The sequence below is a fragment of the Accipiter gentilis genome, chromosome 15, assembly GCF_929443795.1.
Source record: "Accipiter gentilis chromosome 15, bAccGen1.1, whole genome shotgun sequence".
NCBI lineage: Eukaryota > Metazoa > Chordata > Aves > Accipitriformes > Accipitridae > Astur > Astur gentilis.
In genome coordinates, this window is record NC_064894.1 from 5,444,017 (window position 1) to 5,458,952 (window position 14,936).

At 35.8% G+C, this 14,936-nt stretch overlaps 1 protein-coding gene across 50 annotated transcripts in view; it reads left to right on the top strand.

Annotated features, from left to right (window-relative positions):
• Window positions 1-14,936, top strand: part of RIMS1 (regulating synaptic membrane exocytosis 1) — a 335,886-nt gene that overhangs the window by 202,719 nt on the left and 118,231 nt on the right. For 34 of the 50 annotated variants that reach the window (XM_049817970.1, XM_049817920.1, XM_049817954.1 and 31 more), the window contains 7 exons: window positions 710-822; window positions 1,856-1,986; window positions 2,317-2,488; window positions 2,620-2,776; window positions 4,010-4,081; window positions 11,187-11,343; window positions 13,349-13,474. In XM_049817970.1, the coding sequence (XP_049673927.1) occupies window positions 710-822; window positions 1,856-1,986; window positions 2,317-2,488; window positions 2,620-2,776; window positions 4,010-4,081; window positions 11,187-11,343; window positions 13,349-13,474 (928 nt within the window). The remainder of the gene's footprint in view (window positions 1-709; window positions 823-1,855; window positions 1,987-2,316; window positions 2,489-2,619; window positions 2,777-4,009; window positions 4,082-11,186; window positions 11,344-13,348; window positions 13,475-14,936) is intronic. The other 16 variants (XM_049817921.1, XM_049817936.1, XM_049817926.1 and 13 more) reach the window with 3 other exon arrangements.

Consider the following 14,936-nt stretch of genomic DNA (forward strand, 5'->3'; position numbering starts at 1 on the left):
AAGAATGGTTTTCTTTTGAACTATCCCATGTAAAGAGTGTCAGCTGGAGCGTGTGAGGGCTACGGCTCCCAGTCTTTTCTCATCTGAGCCTTGCCTGAGATGCAACCAGAAACCTTCCCTGGGACAGGGTCCTGTGGGGCCACCGAGTGCTGTTACACCTCTCACGAGCTCATCTCATTTGTGAGGGCTCTGCTTTGCTCGTGGAGAACTGCTGATATCCTGCAGGCGCCGGAGCATCCTCCATGCCAGATGCATGTCCTGCATACCTTACTGTGTGCCAGTTCCTTGGGAGTTAAAATTTCGGAGGCTACCAGGAGTATAATCCATACAACAGATGTGGGTTTATTCGTCAAAGATTTGAGATCATAGAATAGTTTGGGTTGGAAGGGAGAGTGTGTAATTCTGTCAGAGGACAATATTTTATTTGAAACACTTGGTATGCTTTATCACTGCTATATGAGGAGCACTTTGTTATATGTTATTTAAAATAAATCAAAAAATGGCAGGTTTAATCTGGGGTAAGGGTATCCAGGCAGTCTTTTTCACCATGCTATATACATCGGTTTAAAATCTTTCTATCTATTAATCCAGTTATACTGTGTATAAATGCAAACTTTATGCAATTCAAAGAAAAAAGCAATTCATAAGTTATCCAAATTTGCTTCAAAGTTTTGGATGGAAAGTTCATGTGTTTCTCATGTGTTTTTAGGTTCGAGTTCTTTTGAATCTCAGAAGATGGAAAGGCCTTCTATTTCTGTTATATCTCCAACCAGCCCTGGAGCCCTACGGGATGCACCACAAGTCCTACCAGGGCAGCTTTCTGTGAGCATATTTTGCTTTTCCTGAGTTGTTAATGAAAATCTATGAAGTGCTGGTCCCTCACTACTCCACATTCCCAGGGTCTGTTGGGAGGTCAAGAGAAATGTCTGTTGTTTGTAAAGACTAAACCTTTCCAATGTTTTTAAGACCCTCTGTACACACTCACAAACCATCACTGTAGTCACAGCAGAGGTAAAGAATTGTTGTCTTAATACACCAAAAAGCGCAAGAATTTACATTGAGAGGAGCCCATAAAAGTGCCTTGTAACTTGTCATCCTGTACCCTCTGCACTGAAAATGGCGTCTCTTCTGTACATTCCAGTAGTCTACAGATAAGCGTAGTATCACTTTATCTTCTTTATGGGAGCATTTAAAGAGCTGTATATTTGTTAAGAGTTACACTGATCAGCAATGCATTTTAATTTATATACACACTACATCCTGAAACTGTCTGTAATACTAATTGAAGCTGTGCTTATGAAGTATACTGTGAGTACTTAGACTTTTTGAACATTCTTATCTTTTTTATATTGATCATATTAATTTCCAAGTATACAGCAGGCTCAAAAATTTCATAATGTTAGGACTCTCTTAAGAAATTATTTAGCTCTATATTTTACTTCCCATAAGAACATTTGCAAGGTGACAAATCAGAGTAGACAGATTTCAGCTATGCCTCAAGTTTAGTTGCAGTCGGGACTTCCTATTTGAATATAGCTTTTAAGGTGCACAGCTAAGACACATGCTGGTTTAAATGCACTCAGATGCAAATTATGCAGTGAGTACCATAAACAATGTAAGTATAATCAGGCACTAGTATTTTATTCAGCTGTGGCAAACAGAAAAGTCTTTGGTATATACCATCATCACTTCCATCTAACTTTAATTAAATATTAAGGGATTTGAAATAAAATTTTTCTCATTGTCTCTTGAAAAAACAACGGTTACTTTTGCATTGTGGTTAATGTGATGCAGTGTGAAAATTTTGGGTTTTCTCCATTTTCAGTAATGTTTTGTGGTAACTTGATTCTTGTAGGTTAAACTGTGGTATGACAAAGTGGGACATCAGTTAATAGTAAATGTTCTGCAAGCAACAGATTTGCCACCAAGAGTAGATGGACGCCCCAGGAATCCCTATGTCAAAATGTATTTTCTTCCAGACAGAAGGTAGTAGAATTTCAGTCTAGAAAATTATGTTGTAATTTACCATGTATTGAATCAGCTTTTAAATGAATGCTTATGAAGTAAAGAATTCCTTTTTTATAATTTGTTATAGTTGGATTAATTGTAACAAAAAATTGCACTTGAATCATGCAAGTCAGTATCAAATTAACTTTGTGGACTTTTGGATGAATGTGATCCATTGTACAGCAAATACTTTTCTCTTTAGGCATTATCAGATCAGAAAGAAAGAATGAAAACAGTAAGTGCTGATGAGTAGATGGCATTTTGTGATTTATCTCTACAAACAATTTACAACAAATATTTATGTTTCAGTGATAAGAGTAAAAGGAGGACCAAAACAGTAAAGAAAAGTCTAGAGCCAAAATGGAACCAAACTTTTCTCTACTCACATGTACATCGTAGAGATTTTAGAGAACGAATGCTTGAAATAACCGTATGGGATCAGCCAAGAGTACAAGAAGAAGAGAGTGAATTTCTTGGAGAGGTGATACATACAATCACATTTCTCCTGAGTTTATTGTTTGGTTTTGAATACATATGCATATATATTTTATATATGTGTTTGTCTGTGTGTGCCTTGAAAGTAAAATTAAAACTTGATAATTTTCCTACTAGATTCTTATAGAGCTGGAGACAGCGCTTTTAGATGATGAACCACATTGGTATAAGCTACAGACACATGATGAATCTTCACTACCTCTGCCTCAGCCATCACCTTTCATGCCAAGAAGACATGTTCATGGTGGAGAAAGCACTAGCAAAAAATTACAAAGTAGGTCTAAATTCCATTCATCTCTTTTAAATTTAAAAATTAGAAATACTTGAAATGGTGTAATGATATTTAACTTTCATATACAAGATAAAAATCCCATTTCATAGTCTTTAAACATAATGAAAATGTGTGGCAGAAGAGACATGACATTATGACGTAGCAGCCTTTCACCTGTGGTGCATAACTTTCAAGAATGTGAAACCTGTTGGAATTAGCTTGGTCTTCACTAACAAAAGAAAATTGTTCAAACATTTGTTTGCATAAATTTCCTTTTAAATAGATATCTGAAGTTCATCATTATTGGATACTTCTTTTTAATAATTAAAAGCTTTTCTTTTACAAAAAGAAAGTCCTTAAAGACCCAAGAGGCTTAACACTTTTCATCGTAAAGTTAGTCGCAACCTCCAATATGCTCATTATACAATAAGATGAGAAGTGTGCTTTTGCAACAAAAAGAAGTTGTATGCATGTATTTGGGAGGTAGTTGTTTTGATGAGTCTGATTTCAGGTTTGTATGAGGCATATTAAAATAATGAATGTATTGACGTATTTTAATATTGTAGCTTCTCTGTTAATTTAAATTAATTTAAGATTTATTTAAAAATACGAAGGATGTAGGGGATTATTTTCAAGTATGTTTCCAAGCTATTTTTCTGGGTTTTTTTCTTAAAGAAGGAAGTCATTCATTCCAGCCAATGCGTAGGAAATTGGTGCACATTCAGGAATGAATTATAAAAATGTGATATTGCTGTAATTGCTGCATGAGGATATGTATAGAAAGAGCAAATTAAAGGTTAGTTTTTATGAGAGATTTGAATTTTTCTAAAAGCTGGCAGTGCTGTTTCCTCTTCCCCTCTTTCACCATATGTTGCCACCTCTCCTTTCCTGTTCAGCAAGCTGATTCAGCTTACTCACTGAAATAGCACAAAAGTATTTTTCTTCTTTGACTTAACTTTTTGCTGGTTTAGTGAGACGAACTATCCTAGTAGAGGATTACTGAGGACATGAGGGAAGGAGAAGGGGAAAGGAGGCTGCAGCAGCTGTAAGATGTTAAATTGGCTCAGCTGTCTTATGAAACACCACTGTCAGTCACTGGGGTTGAGTTCTCCTCCTCTATTGTTTAGACTTAAAATAATTTTTTTTTTATTTCAGTAGTACGTTAAATGAACATATTTTTTACATTTTATAACACGACCGGATGTTCAGGTATTTGTTTACCTTACTGTTGTGCAGGATCTCGGCCAATCAGTGATAGTGACATCTCAGATTATGATGTTGATGATGGTATTGGAGTTGTTCCTCCAGGTGCGTGGGTGAACAGCATGGTCCTGCTTTCTTCCTCCTCTTCTTTTTTGCTTGTTTGATTTTTTTTCTTTGTAACATTTCGGAATACTGAGGATACTGGTTTTGGAGAGTGCATTGTGAAAAAAACAGTTTTCCTGATTATTCCATGGTACCTGTCCTAAATCATGGTGAATTAAAAGATTTTACTATTCATTCATTGATATTTCTTTTACATATCATTCTTCATATGTGAACCACTGGATGGTTCAAATTGTTTAATTGTTTACTTCGTAATGTTCTAAGCATTATTTAAAATATGAATTAAATTCAAAAAATCATTTTAAAATAACAATTAAGATTTCAGTGTTTATTGCAAGCATTTTTTTATTTATTTTGCTTTTTGCTTGAAACTTAGATATAATGCAGTCTCCCATGGACTTTGTTGAGAATGCATGGCTGTAGATTAAGATGCATGTAGCATGGCTATATCTTTTATAGTTTTCATAAGCCTTCATGAACTGTCATTACCCTAAATGTTCATAAATATATCCTTGCAGAGACTATCGTGGTTTGACTTTTAGTTCAGCATTCCTTACATACTGAAAATCTTAAGGATCGTTTTGGATACCACATTTTTCTACTTCTATTTGACTGTTGCCACAAGTCAGATGAATGTTTCCCAGTTGTCCCAAACTAACTGAAGAGTCACTATGTCATTGCCAGCATTAAATCAGTTTTTCTGTGGATCCTCCTGATGAAAATCACTGAATTATATCGTGGTGGGATTTGGAAAACTCTCTATCTTCCTGACCTGTGTTTAAAATAATATGACTATTTATTCATTATATAACCACAGAAATAACTCACATATTCTATTAACACAATATCATTTTGACGTTTACCGAGCCAAATTCTTCTTCCTTCAGTGTTGATTGAGTTCCTTCCTTACTTTAATGCATTTACCACCTGAGTTACTAAGAGGGAAATTTGTTCAGGTATGTCTAGTAATGATATTTGCTTTAATGAAGTGACTAATGTTGATATTTTTACATCAGCTAAGAGAGTGAATAATTAAAATTGAAATAAATCATAGATTCTAAATATTTTTTCCTGTTTATTATTTCATTTTTTTAGTTGGCAACGTAGATATGGGCATATCTGTGTAGACTGACTTACGTTTAAGATTTCAGTATACCGTGTTAAGAATCGGGGCTTTTTATCAGCTGCCAGTTCTTCAAGGCATCCATTTGCCATTTGAAATAAAACATTTTCCATCTGACAGGAAATGTTCAAAAATGTTCAGCTGAATGCATTGGACTCTAGTCCCTGGGTCAGCACTTGAGTAACTGATTCTTACGGAAATTTCTTGGGACTGTGCAAGCTCAGGTGTGCCTTTGAAGAATGCATGGGTCCAAACTTTCTCATTGATCACTGTAGAAAATTGCAAGATTTAATCTGTAGCAACAGGATTTACAATGAGTTGAGAGTCTCTAAACTGAAACTTGAAGAGCCTGGAGGGGAAACTCCTTCTGGACCTGACCAAGCACAAATTTGTCTATTTTGAGTGTAATGGATACATTTGTTTGGCAGTTCTAAGTGGAGTTCATCTGTTTGTGATTCCTATGCGAAGTGGAGACGTGTAAGTGTGGGGGGGTTGTTTGCACGTGCAACCTGAATTCTTCAATGCGGGTTAGACTTTAGGGACACAGGGGCAAAGAAAACGTCAGTCCTCAGCCACGAATGTGTGACAGCCTAGACAGCATATGAAAACGTGTTTTGCAGTGAGAGCTGGAAAAGGTTGCCAGTCCCACCATCTACTGAGTAGCTAGCTTGACAATCTTAGGCACAGAGTCACAAATGTGCCTGGAGACCAAGTTCAAATACACGTTTCTTCCCTCCTTTCCAACCTTCCTTACTTATCCCATTGCTAAATCTTCTAAGACTTTGGACTGCTACCTTAATTTGCACTGAATGAATAGGACAATATCTTCTCCATCTAACAGTCTCCTCTGTTAAAACTAAGTTGCATGCAAGTTCCTCGTTCTGCTGCAGGGTCTTTACCCCTTCCCTCCTCCTGCCCCCCAACACCGTGAACCTCACCAGAGTGCAGTGCAGCTCATCTGCTCCAGATTTCCCACACATTCTTTTGCAAGGTGTGCCTGTGGGAGGGAGCAACCAAGATCCCTATTTCCCCATAATGTAGGCTGATGATGCAGCTCAGGTGCACTCTTAGACCATTTTGGCATAACCTCTATTGGCTTCAATAGATTAGTCTAGGATTAAGATATTCCTTCACAACAGAAGTAAAAGTATCAAAACTGAGTTTACAACGTGCAATGCAAAAGAAAATGTTTCCCTTTAAAGCCCCTTTACCACTTACTAGCCAGTCTTATGCACCATGGTGCTTATATGTGATAAATCAGCTTTGTCTTTATTAAAAGTATATTCTTACAATTGTTAATTTATTATTCTTGAAATATTCAGAAGAGAAGGAAGTTATTTTGCTGCCTTAATATCTCAAGATTTTCACAAAGATTATTGCTCATTTTCTAAAAACCAGACACATAACTGCAAGATGTAGAAGCACAAAAGTTCACTTGATCACCACCATAAGCTAAAAAAGGAATGATGAAAATATTTTGGCTAATTTAACTAAGAGTGGAAATCCTTAAAACTATAATTTCAAATGTTTTACCAATTTTTAAGGCAAATGCAGTATTAGCATTTAGTAACAACAGAGAAAACTACTTTCCTAGACATTTCAGCAGCTGCAAAGAATCACTGCTTGTCAATGAAAGTAAACACTCCTACATCAAAAATAATGACACTTTGATGACTTCAAGAATATTTTGAGAAAAGTATTTTTCCCTTGTCATATCACAAATGTGTCTTATCTTTCATATAATTGTACTGTTCTCATTTATTATCTTGCAGTGATATATAATTTTTTTAAAATCAACTCATAGAACTGATCATAAAAGGCATTTATATCAACACGTGAAAGTAACTTTAATTTGACGCTCAGCTTTAACAGAATTGATTTTTGACAGGGTTTTGTGCTGTGCCCACATCTATTTACCTGAAGAAAATGTTATTTGAAATCTCTTAGCCTCTCCTCATATGAGAAATGCTGCAGTCTCTTAATTATCTTTGTGCTCCTGAGCTGGACTCACACCCATAACTCCATGTCTCTCTCGTACTGGGGAGCCCAGTACTCCAGCTGTGGCCTCATTAATGCTAAGTATATAGGAAGGGTCAGTAAAGGATCACTAAAGGATTTAATAAAAACCAGACATGTTTTGAGGTCTTTTTAACCAAAACTTCAGTAACTTCCTTAACTGAAGAGAAAAAAAGCTGATACACAGTTGGCAATATCCCCAGTAACTTTCTTAATTGAAAAGAAAAAAAAAAGCTGATATACAGTTGGCAATATCCCAAAGGGTATTTTTAATGAGCTGTATTGCTTATGCTATGGGTAGCTTTTCAGAACAATTTATTTTTCTATCATATATAATCTGTATAAATCGTTGTTTTGTACTTACTTTCATCCTGTAGCAGCAGGGTGACATCAGTACAACACCTTGTCATTGTCTGTATTGTCTTTAAAAAAACCAAACCCACCATTCTGGTATCAATCATTTGCTAGAACTATTTTCATCATTTATCCAGCTTCCATTTCATGTCACACTTGACAGTTTCCCATGAGCAACTGAGAAACTTCTGCATAAACTACCATAAGCTTGATTGCTGCTATCATGCTGGTCCATGCAAACAATTTCTCTGCTCACTCTGGAGAGCACAGAGCCTTTGTATTTTGAGGATAGGAGGAAATGTTACTGTTGCTGTCACTGTCATGGTCACTATGGAAGTATGGATGCAATTTGACCAACTTGACAATACTTGACTTAATACTTAGGATAAATCTGAATTACTATTGCTCTGTATGTTTTGTAAGCTTTGTGTAAACACAATGCACAAGTTTCAGATATTGTTCACTGGATAGCTTGGCTATGAAGAATATGTAGGATAAAATCATCTTTGTGTACCAGATTTTTAAGTGTACAGGATAATCCTAGGTGTATTTTTTTTTTAGGCAGACTAGAGATAGTCACTCTAGAAATATATTTTAAACTGAAATGTATATTTATTTTTTTTATATTTAAATTATAGGTATTTCAGTACAGTTGCCTAAAGCGTGGAAAGAAGTCTTGGATTTCTTTGATTTTAGTGTTAAGTAAATATAAACTAATATTTCTTCTGATACAGGTGACAGGATTTTATCTAAAGCAAACTTGTTTGGAAAATGAAATATTTTTTAGCACATACAGCTTAGATTTAGCTATCCTGGGAAACGGAACACAACCAGCTTTTGTCATGTGTACTCTTTTTTCTTCCCCTGACATTTTCTGCAGCAACCTTAGTACATGAGATGAGGGAATCTCCATTGAAGTCCTGGAGTCCCTTTTTTTGCTTCAAAATTTGCACCCAGTCCTTTTCCTGAGATCAGGGTGACCCTCATGTTTCTAATTTTATTACACAACTCTGAAACACTTTTTTGGCAGGTAAGGTAATCCAGCACCAGAGTACCTAAAAAGCCGTGAAACATTGGAGTGCTCCTTTGTTAAAAGGTTGATAAACCTCAGTAGATACTTTCGTGCATGCCCTCAACTTTTACAGGCCCGTTTTGCCTGTAGTTCTCAGTGCAGCTTCGCTATTAAAAATGCTCTTTAAGTGGCAATCATTTGCTGGTTTTGTAGCTTCTAGTGAGCTCTCTTTAGTAGCTACAAGTGAGCTCTCCCAAAAGTTTTTTCTACATGTTTTCCTGGTTTTCAAGTAATAGTTCCCACCCTCCCCAAACCTGAGCAATATCACATTTTAAATATGAAATTACATTCATTATTTTTATTTGACATGACTAACCCAGTGTTGTTTGAGGACGGCGCACATGTGCACTCAACATTATTGTGCCTGACGTTTGTTTCTCAGCTACATTATACGTTCTTATTACAAGTGCTTTTCTTTGGGCCCAGTCCTACCTTCTAATCTAAAATCTATCAATACTCAAAGTGCTTCTTGGTTCCCTGATTTATTAACCTCATCCCACCACTCTGCTTCAAGAAATGGAAGGAAAAAAACTATTTCCCATGTTTTCACACCAGCTGCTGTACTACGACGTAGAAGACACAGAAGTTGGACAAAACGATAGCAGAACTTGCAGAAGTCTTTCTGCATGTGTTTTCTAGCTGACAGTAACCAGAAAGTCTGTAGTAAAACTGTCTAATCATCTTTTTGTCAACATTGTCTCCTTCCTATCTGCCTTCCCTATCATATTTGTAGTGGTATTAAAGACAGGAACTTATTGAAACCAATCTTCTTTTATTTACTGAAGTTGCTGGAAAGCTGGTATAAGGCTGAAAGCTACTGTAGGATACTACAGCACATAGGTGCTCTACTGTTATCTTTGGATAACTTCTGCTAGTTTGTTCGGTACTGTATGAAAGGTGGACACATGTCTGGAGGCTGTGATATTATAAGCTGTATAATCAGGGAAAGCAGCCTTAGAGTTCCTTGGATGATAAAATGCAATCATCTAGTAAGTCCCAGTTCTCACTTTTGTGTTACTGAGATGAATCTGTTCCATGGTGGAAGATATTATTATTTTAGGATTACTTATCACTGTTTTAACAAAGTGTTGTCCTCCATGTCTAATAATGAGATAATGCATTCAAATAAGTCACATGTCCATTAGAATACATTGGTAAACTGATGCACAGTTTGGGAAAAAAAGCATGAATGCTTCCTTGATGTTTGTGATCAGGGTTCAGACTTGCAGCTAAACAGGTTATCAAGTGTCATTGAATACATGACCAAGACTAACACAGACTGTATACGGGCTATGCTTTTAAGAGGGCTATAACAATTTGATAGAAGATCAGAGGAGAACTGCAAGAATTATACAAAAGATGAAAAATACCCAAACTTGAAACTCTATCGCAAGATCCTTAAAAAGTGCAACTTATTTAATTTATCCAATTGATGACTGAGTGACTAAATCATAGTCTTTTCCTGCATGGAAAGAAGATTTCTGATACAGGCTGGTTTTTTAGCTGAACAAAATAACACGTTACAGGAGTTCAATGCTAGGCAAATTCAGAGAAGCAGCAAAATTATTATTTTGGAATCTAAACAATAATTTGTGAAGGCATTAAGGGAAGACCCTTTCCGTCATTAAGGGATTTTACTGTCAAGGGCTTCTTGTAATCTAATTTAAATGTTTAGAATTGAGCAATTGAAGCCTGAACAAATCTCCTTAGGGTCTTTTGGAAAGGTAACAGGCACCTTTTGAAAGCTGTTCATCTTATTGAGCTTCACTGTCTGTTTTAGGCTGGGGTTCAAAGTGTATAACAAGGCAAACAGTGTGCTACATGGATAAAGGCACAGGAATATCAACACTTTAAATGTACTAACAATTTGCTGACTTTTTTTTTTTTTTTTTTTTTTTTAAATCCTATGTAAAAATGAACTACAAGGAACCTTGCAGCTTATTCATAGTATTCAGAAAAAATGTTCCGCAGAGTATGCAACACCCAATATTCTATGCAATATACTCGAAATGGTCATAATTTTTGAAAGTAGGTGGCTTTGGCCAAGTTCAGTAGGAGATCATCTTTGTATTTAACTGAAACAAGCGTCAGAAGGATGCTTTATATATGAGCAGTCCTGGATGAGTCTGTGCTGTTGTACACAAGCATGCCATTTGTTAGATGAGGTGAACCTACGTTGCTTGGATTCCTTTCAAATACTTGCTACCGTATGACAATTTTGAAATACAATTTACTCTGGGTACACTTCCCCAGGTCAGAAACCTATTTCAGTCCTCTTGTCTACATCTTCCAGTACATAATGAAAATCATTTCAGTTTCTCTGTGTCTGTACATGTAGACATTTAAAGGTAATGCTAGTAATTTATCCTGGCTGCATGATACGTCAAGATGTACAACAGCTGAATGACAACTTGAAAGCTGTGTAAGCGTTTAGATGTGTGTTCCTGGAAGGACTAACCATCTGAATTCTTTCCAAACCTAGACTTTTATTCTCTAATTTCCTTTTGTTGCCCTCTTGCCAGTAGGTTATAGATCTAGTACTAGAGAAAGCAAATCTACAACGCTAACTGTGCCAGAACAGCAAAGAACAACACATCATCGTTCACGATCTGTATCTCCTCACCGTGGCGACGATCAGGGCAGGACCCGTTCACGTTTACCAAATGTGCCATTACAGAGGTAGGCATCACAAGTTAGTGAAACACTGGGTGATTTCAAGTTTCTGGAATCTGTCATTATTAACTTTTCTCTTGTTCAGCAATTTTTAACAATTTAAAAACTTGTTTTGTATCTGAATTTAGTAGTGCAGTATTTGAACTTGCTGTATGCTTTTATTAATCATTCAAGAGCGCTCATGGGCTGACTTGTAACTTTGTAACGCGTACCACTTCTTACTGATATTTTCTCTGTGATTCATCATCTGCGTACCATAACTAAAACGTAGGTTTGGAAATGTTTTTTCAGTCAGAGTCTGAATCTTGTATGGAGCCATTTAAGTATATTTGTAGGATAGTAAACAGTGGCATGTACAAATCGTGTAATAACTATGAATTAAACTAATTTTGAAGTAACAGCAAGCTGAAATTACCAATTGTGTTTATAATGTGACATTTTAATGGAAGAAGTAAAAAATACTTTACAGAATCAGATAGTGATTTATAAACCTCTATTTTCTGCATTTACTGCTTTTAATAGACAACCTATTAAAAGGAGAATCCTTTTTGAGCTTTTTATTTGCTTGCTTTATGCTTTTCTTGAATAGTGCCATGCAGACTGTTTAAGCACAAAAGTTGACCCACTTGATTTTGCTTGTTTTATTGCGCAGGGCAATAAGGTTCTCTTGCAGCCTCTCATGAAACCCTAAAAATCAGCCAGTTTTTACGAGTTTTTCTTTCCTGCATTTTTTAGGAAGCTTTATTCTTGAATTACTGCAAGGGCTTGAAGTGTTGTACTAGCAACATTATTGCCCACTGAGCATGGTAGTTTACTGAAAATCTACCCTTCTTAGCTGAGTTTTGTGTACAAAATTCTGTGCTACAGTACTGTCCTTATCAATTGTTTGGTGTCTCTTTTTTGGAGTTTCATCAGGGGTCGTTTAATACCAGACGTCTGTGATGTTTTAAACTGATGGCATATACTGGAAAACCAGCTTCTCCTCCCAGTTGAGAATCCTGATGATCTTGCTTCTTCCTTTCCATCCTCCGTGCCATATATACTGTTCTTGTGTGTTGAAATTTTGTGTGCTGCTTAAGTCTCAGCACGCATCCCCCTGTTACCTGAGTTTTTACAGATGAAGCTATTTCACTACCCACCAAATCACTTGCTGTTGCATTTCTCGGTAATGCATTCTTAACAGATAGAAGAGTATGGCTGTACATAAACCAGACTGTGGCACTGACTCTTTTTTTTTTTTAAAAGTAGAAAGAATGAGAGCTCCTCATTCTGCTTTTGCAAACAATTATATGTGCTCTTGTTGACTCTTTCTATCTACAAGCATGATGCACAAATGAAGTATTTCATAGTCAATCCCACCCCTCCTTTCATTTTATACTTTGAAAAACTAATGCGTCTTGTTCCAATGGCAGTTACTAAACTAAAGGAAGAATCTGCCCTTCAGATAGTAGTTTCTTTTCTTGTTCTTTTCCATGTGAAGAGAGCTTTAAATTACTGTCATGGGGGTCAGAGTTTACCCGCATTTATACAGAATCATACCCCTATTGTGTAACACTTAAAGATTTTATCAATCTGCTGTAAGTTCCCATATCCTATCCCAGTTTTTCTTAAAGAATACTTGGAGGTACCTGCAAAAAAGTTGACGGCCCCAGATCAGCCCTTTAAAAATCTGGTTGTGAATCTACAAATGCATAAAACTTAATTTCATGTGAAGTGTTATCAGTTCTTGTGTTATCTCAGCTATTCTTTAAGTACAGGGTTTGAAAATGCCATTACTGAATCCATCAGTGTACACAGAAACAAGCATGTACTTCTAAATACGGTAGAAATGGATGCTTTCTATGCTCAGAGGTGGTTTTTTTTTTTTAATCTTAGGAGCTGATATTTTTCTAGAAGTCGTATATTAACAATTTAATGATTAAAAACTTCCTTCAAGTAACTTGTACTGTGATCCATTAAGCTGTATTATTTATGAGAAAACAAGATTATCATACATATTTCTGCCTTTCAGGAGTTTAGATGAAATTCATCAAATGAGAAGATCACGTTCTCCAACTAGACACCATGATGCCTCCAGAACTCCAGTTGATTACAGATCCAGAGACATGGATAGTCAGTATTTGTCTGATCAAGAAAGGTACATTGTCAGCCTGAACTTGGAAAAAAATTTTAGAAATGTCTTTGCCAGTTTGCCTAATTTTCAAGGGTGCAGTAGAAACATGACTGATAGTAATGGGAAAGGGAGAGAAATCACCCTAACTGACAAATCTAGTGTCACGGTTAAATTATCTATAACTCTTCTTTGGTAAAACTGTGCAGTGGGTTGACAGAAATAGCAGGTATCTAGACTAATGGTTCTTCGGTGTTTGTCCTAGAGTATTCTGTTTTTTGTTTCATGAAAGAAGCCCAGAGATTTTAGCTAGAAAACCATAAATCTGGACATATGCCCTAGCTCTTCTTGTAAATCAGAATTTATCTGTTTTGGTAGCCAGCAAGATACCAGGTATGAGTTCCTACTAGATGGGAGTTGCATATGCTATGAGTTGCGTTCCTGTGCTTATACATTTTGGACATCTATATATGAAGTCTCACATCATCTTATGTAACATTCTGGTGAACTTGGTACAGTACCCAAGCATAGCAAGGATAGTTGCGGTGCTTGTAATTAGCACAAATCTCCAATCTCAGATGTGTGACATGTACACGTGTCTCCCTGGAATACATGCAGTGGCTACACTCCTCAGAGAATGCTTGGTCTCTCTTAGTAGGCATTGTTTTCAGGTATCTGAGAATATATTCTAATATAATGGAAGAAAATGAGAATTTCTGCTTAGTTTATGGCTAAAAAAAGTTTAAAAAGTTATTTCAGTTCAGTATTTGGGAAATATAATGATGACAGTCACATAGATTATCAATGTTTGTGGGTTGTTTGTTTACTTCAAAAAAAATCATATCGCTAAACTGTAATGGCAAACGTTTACCATTCATGTAAGATCAATTATCCTAGTAATGCCTTTGGATTTTTTTTTTTTTTTTGCAGTAAGTTACTATTTTTTATGACTAAAGACAACAAAACTTTTCCAAATGATCCAGTAAATTCAATACAGAACATACACTTCATAGACATGTGAAAAAGTGTAAAGAATAAATCATAACAATCTCTGGAACTCTTTGTCCAGTTTTGAAGCAACACAAAAATTGAATAACAGATGGCTTTTGCAGTTAAATTAGTTCAGTTTTGTATATGATCTTGCCTGTTTTGCTTTTTGAATGTGATAACATACATACAGGAATTAATGAGTTATTCAGAACATTTTCAAATTCAACTTTATAGGCAAGAAGTATGTACAGAATTGTCTAAGTTGGATTGTTGTACTGAATTTCCTTTCAGAGGTGAATTGAAATGCTTTTTAAATGTAGTACTCAGATTTATAGTTAAGCTAATTTAAATAATTTCCACTTGTTGCAAATATTTCATGTTATTATTTATTGTAAGTAGTGATATATTAAAAAGATTCCTGAGGGTATTTATTGGATAGATTTCTTATTCAGCAGATCTGAAGAGGGAGAGACATTAAAAATTAGCTTTTGTCAGTAGA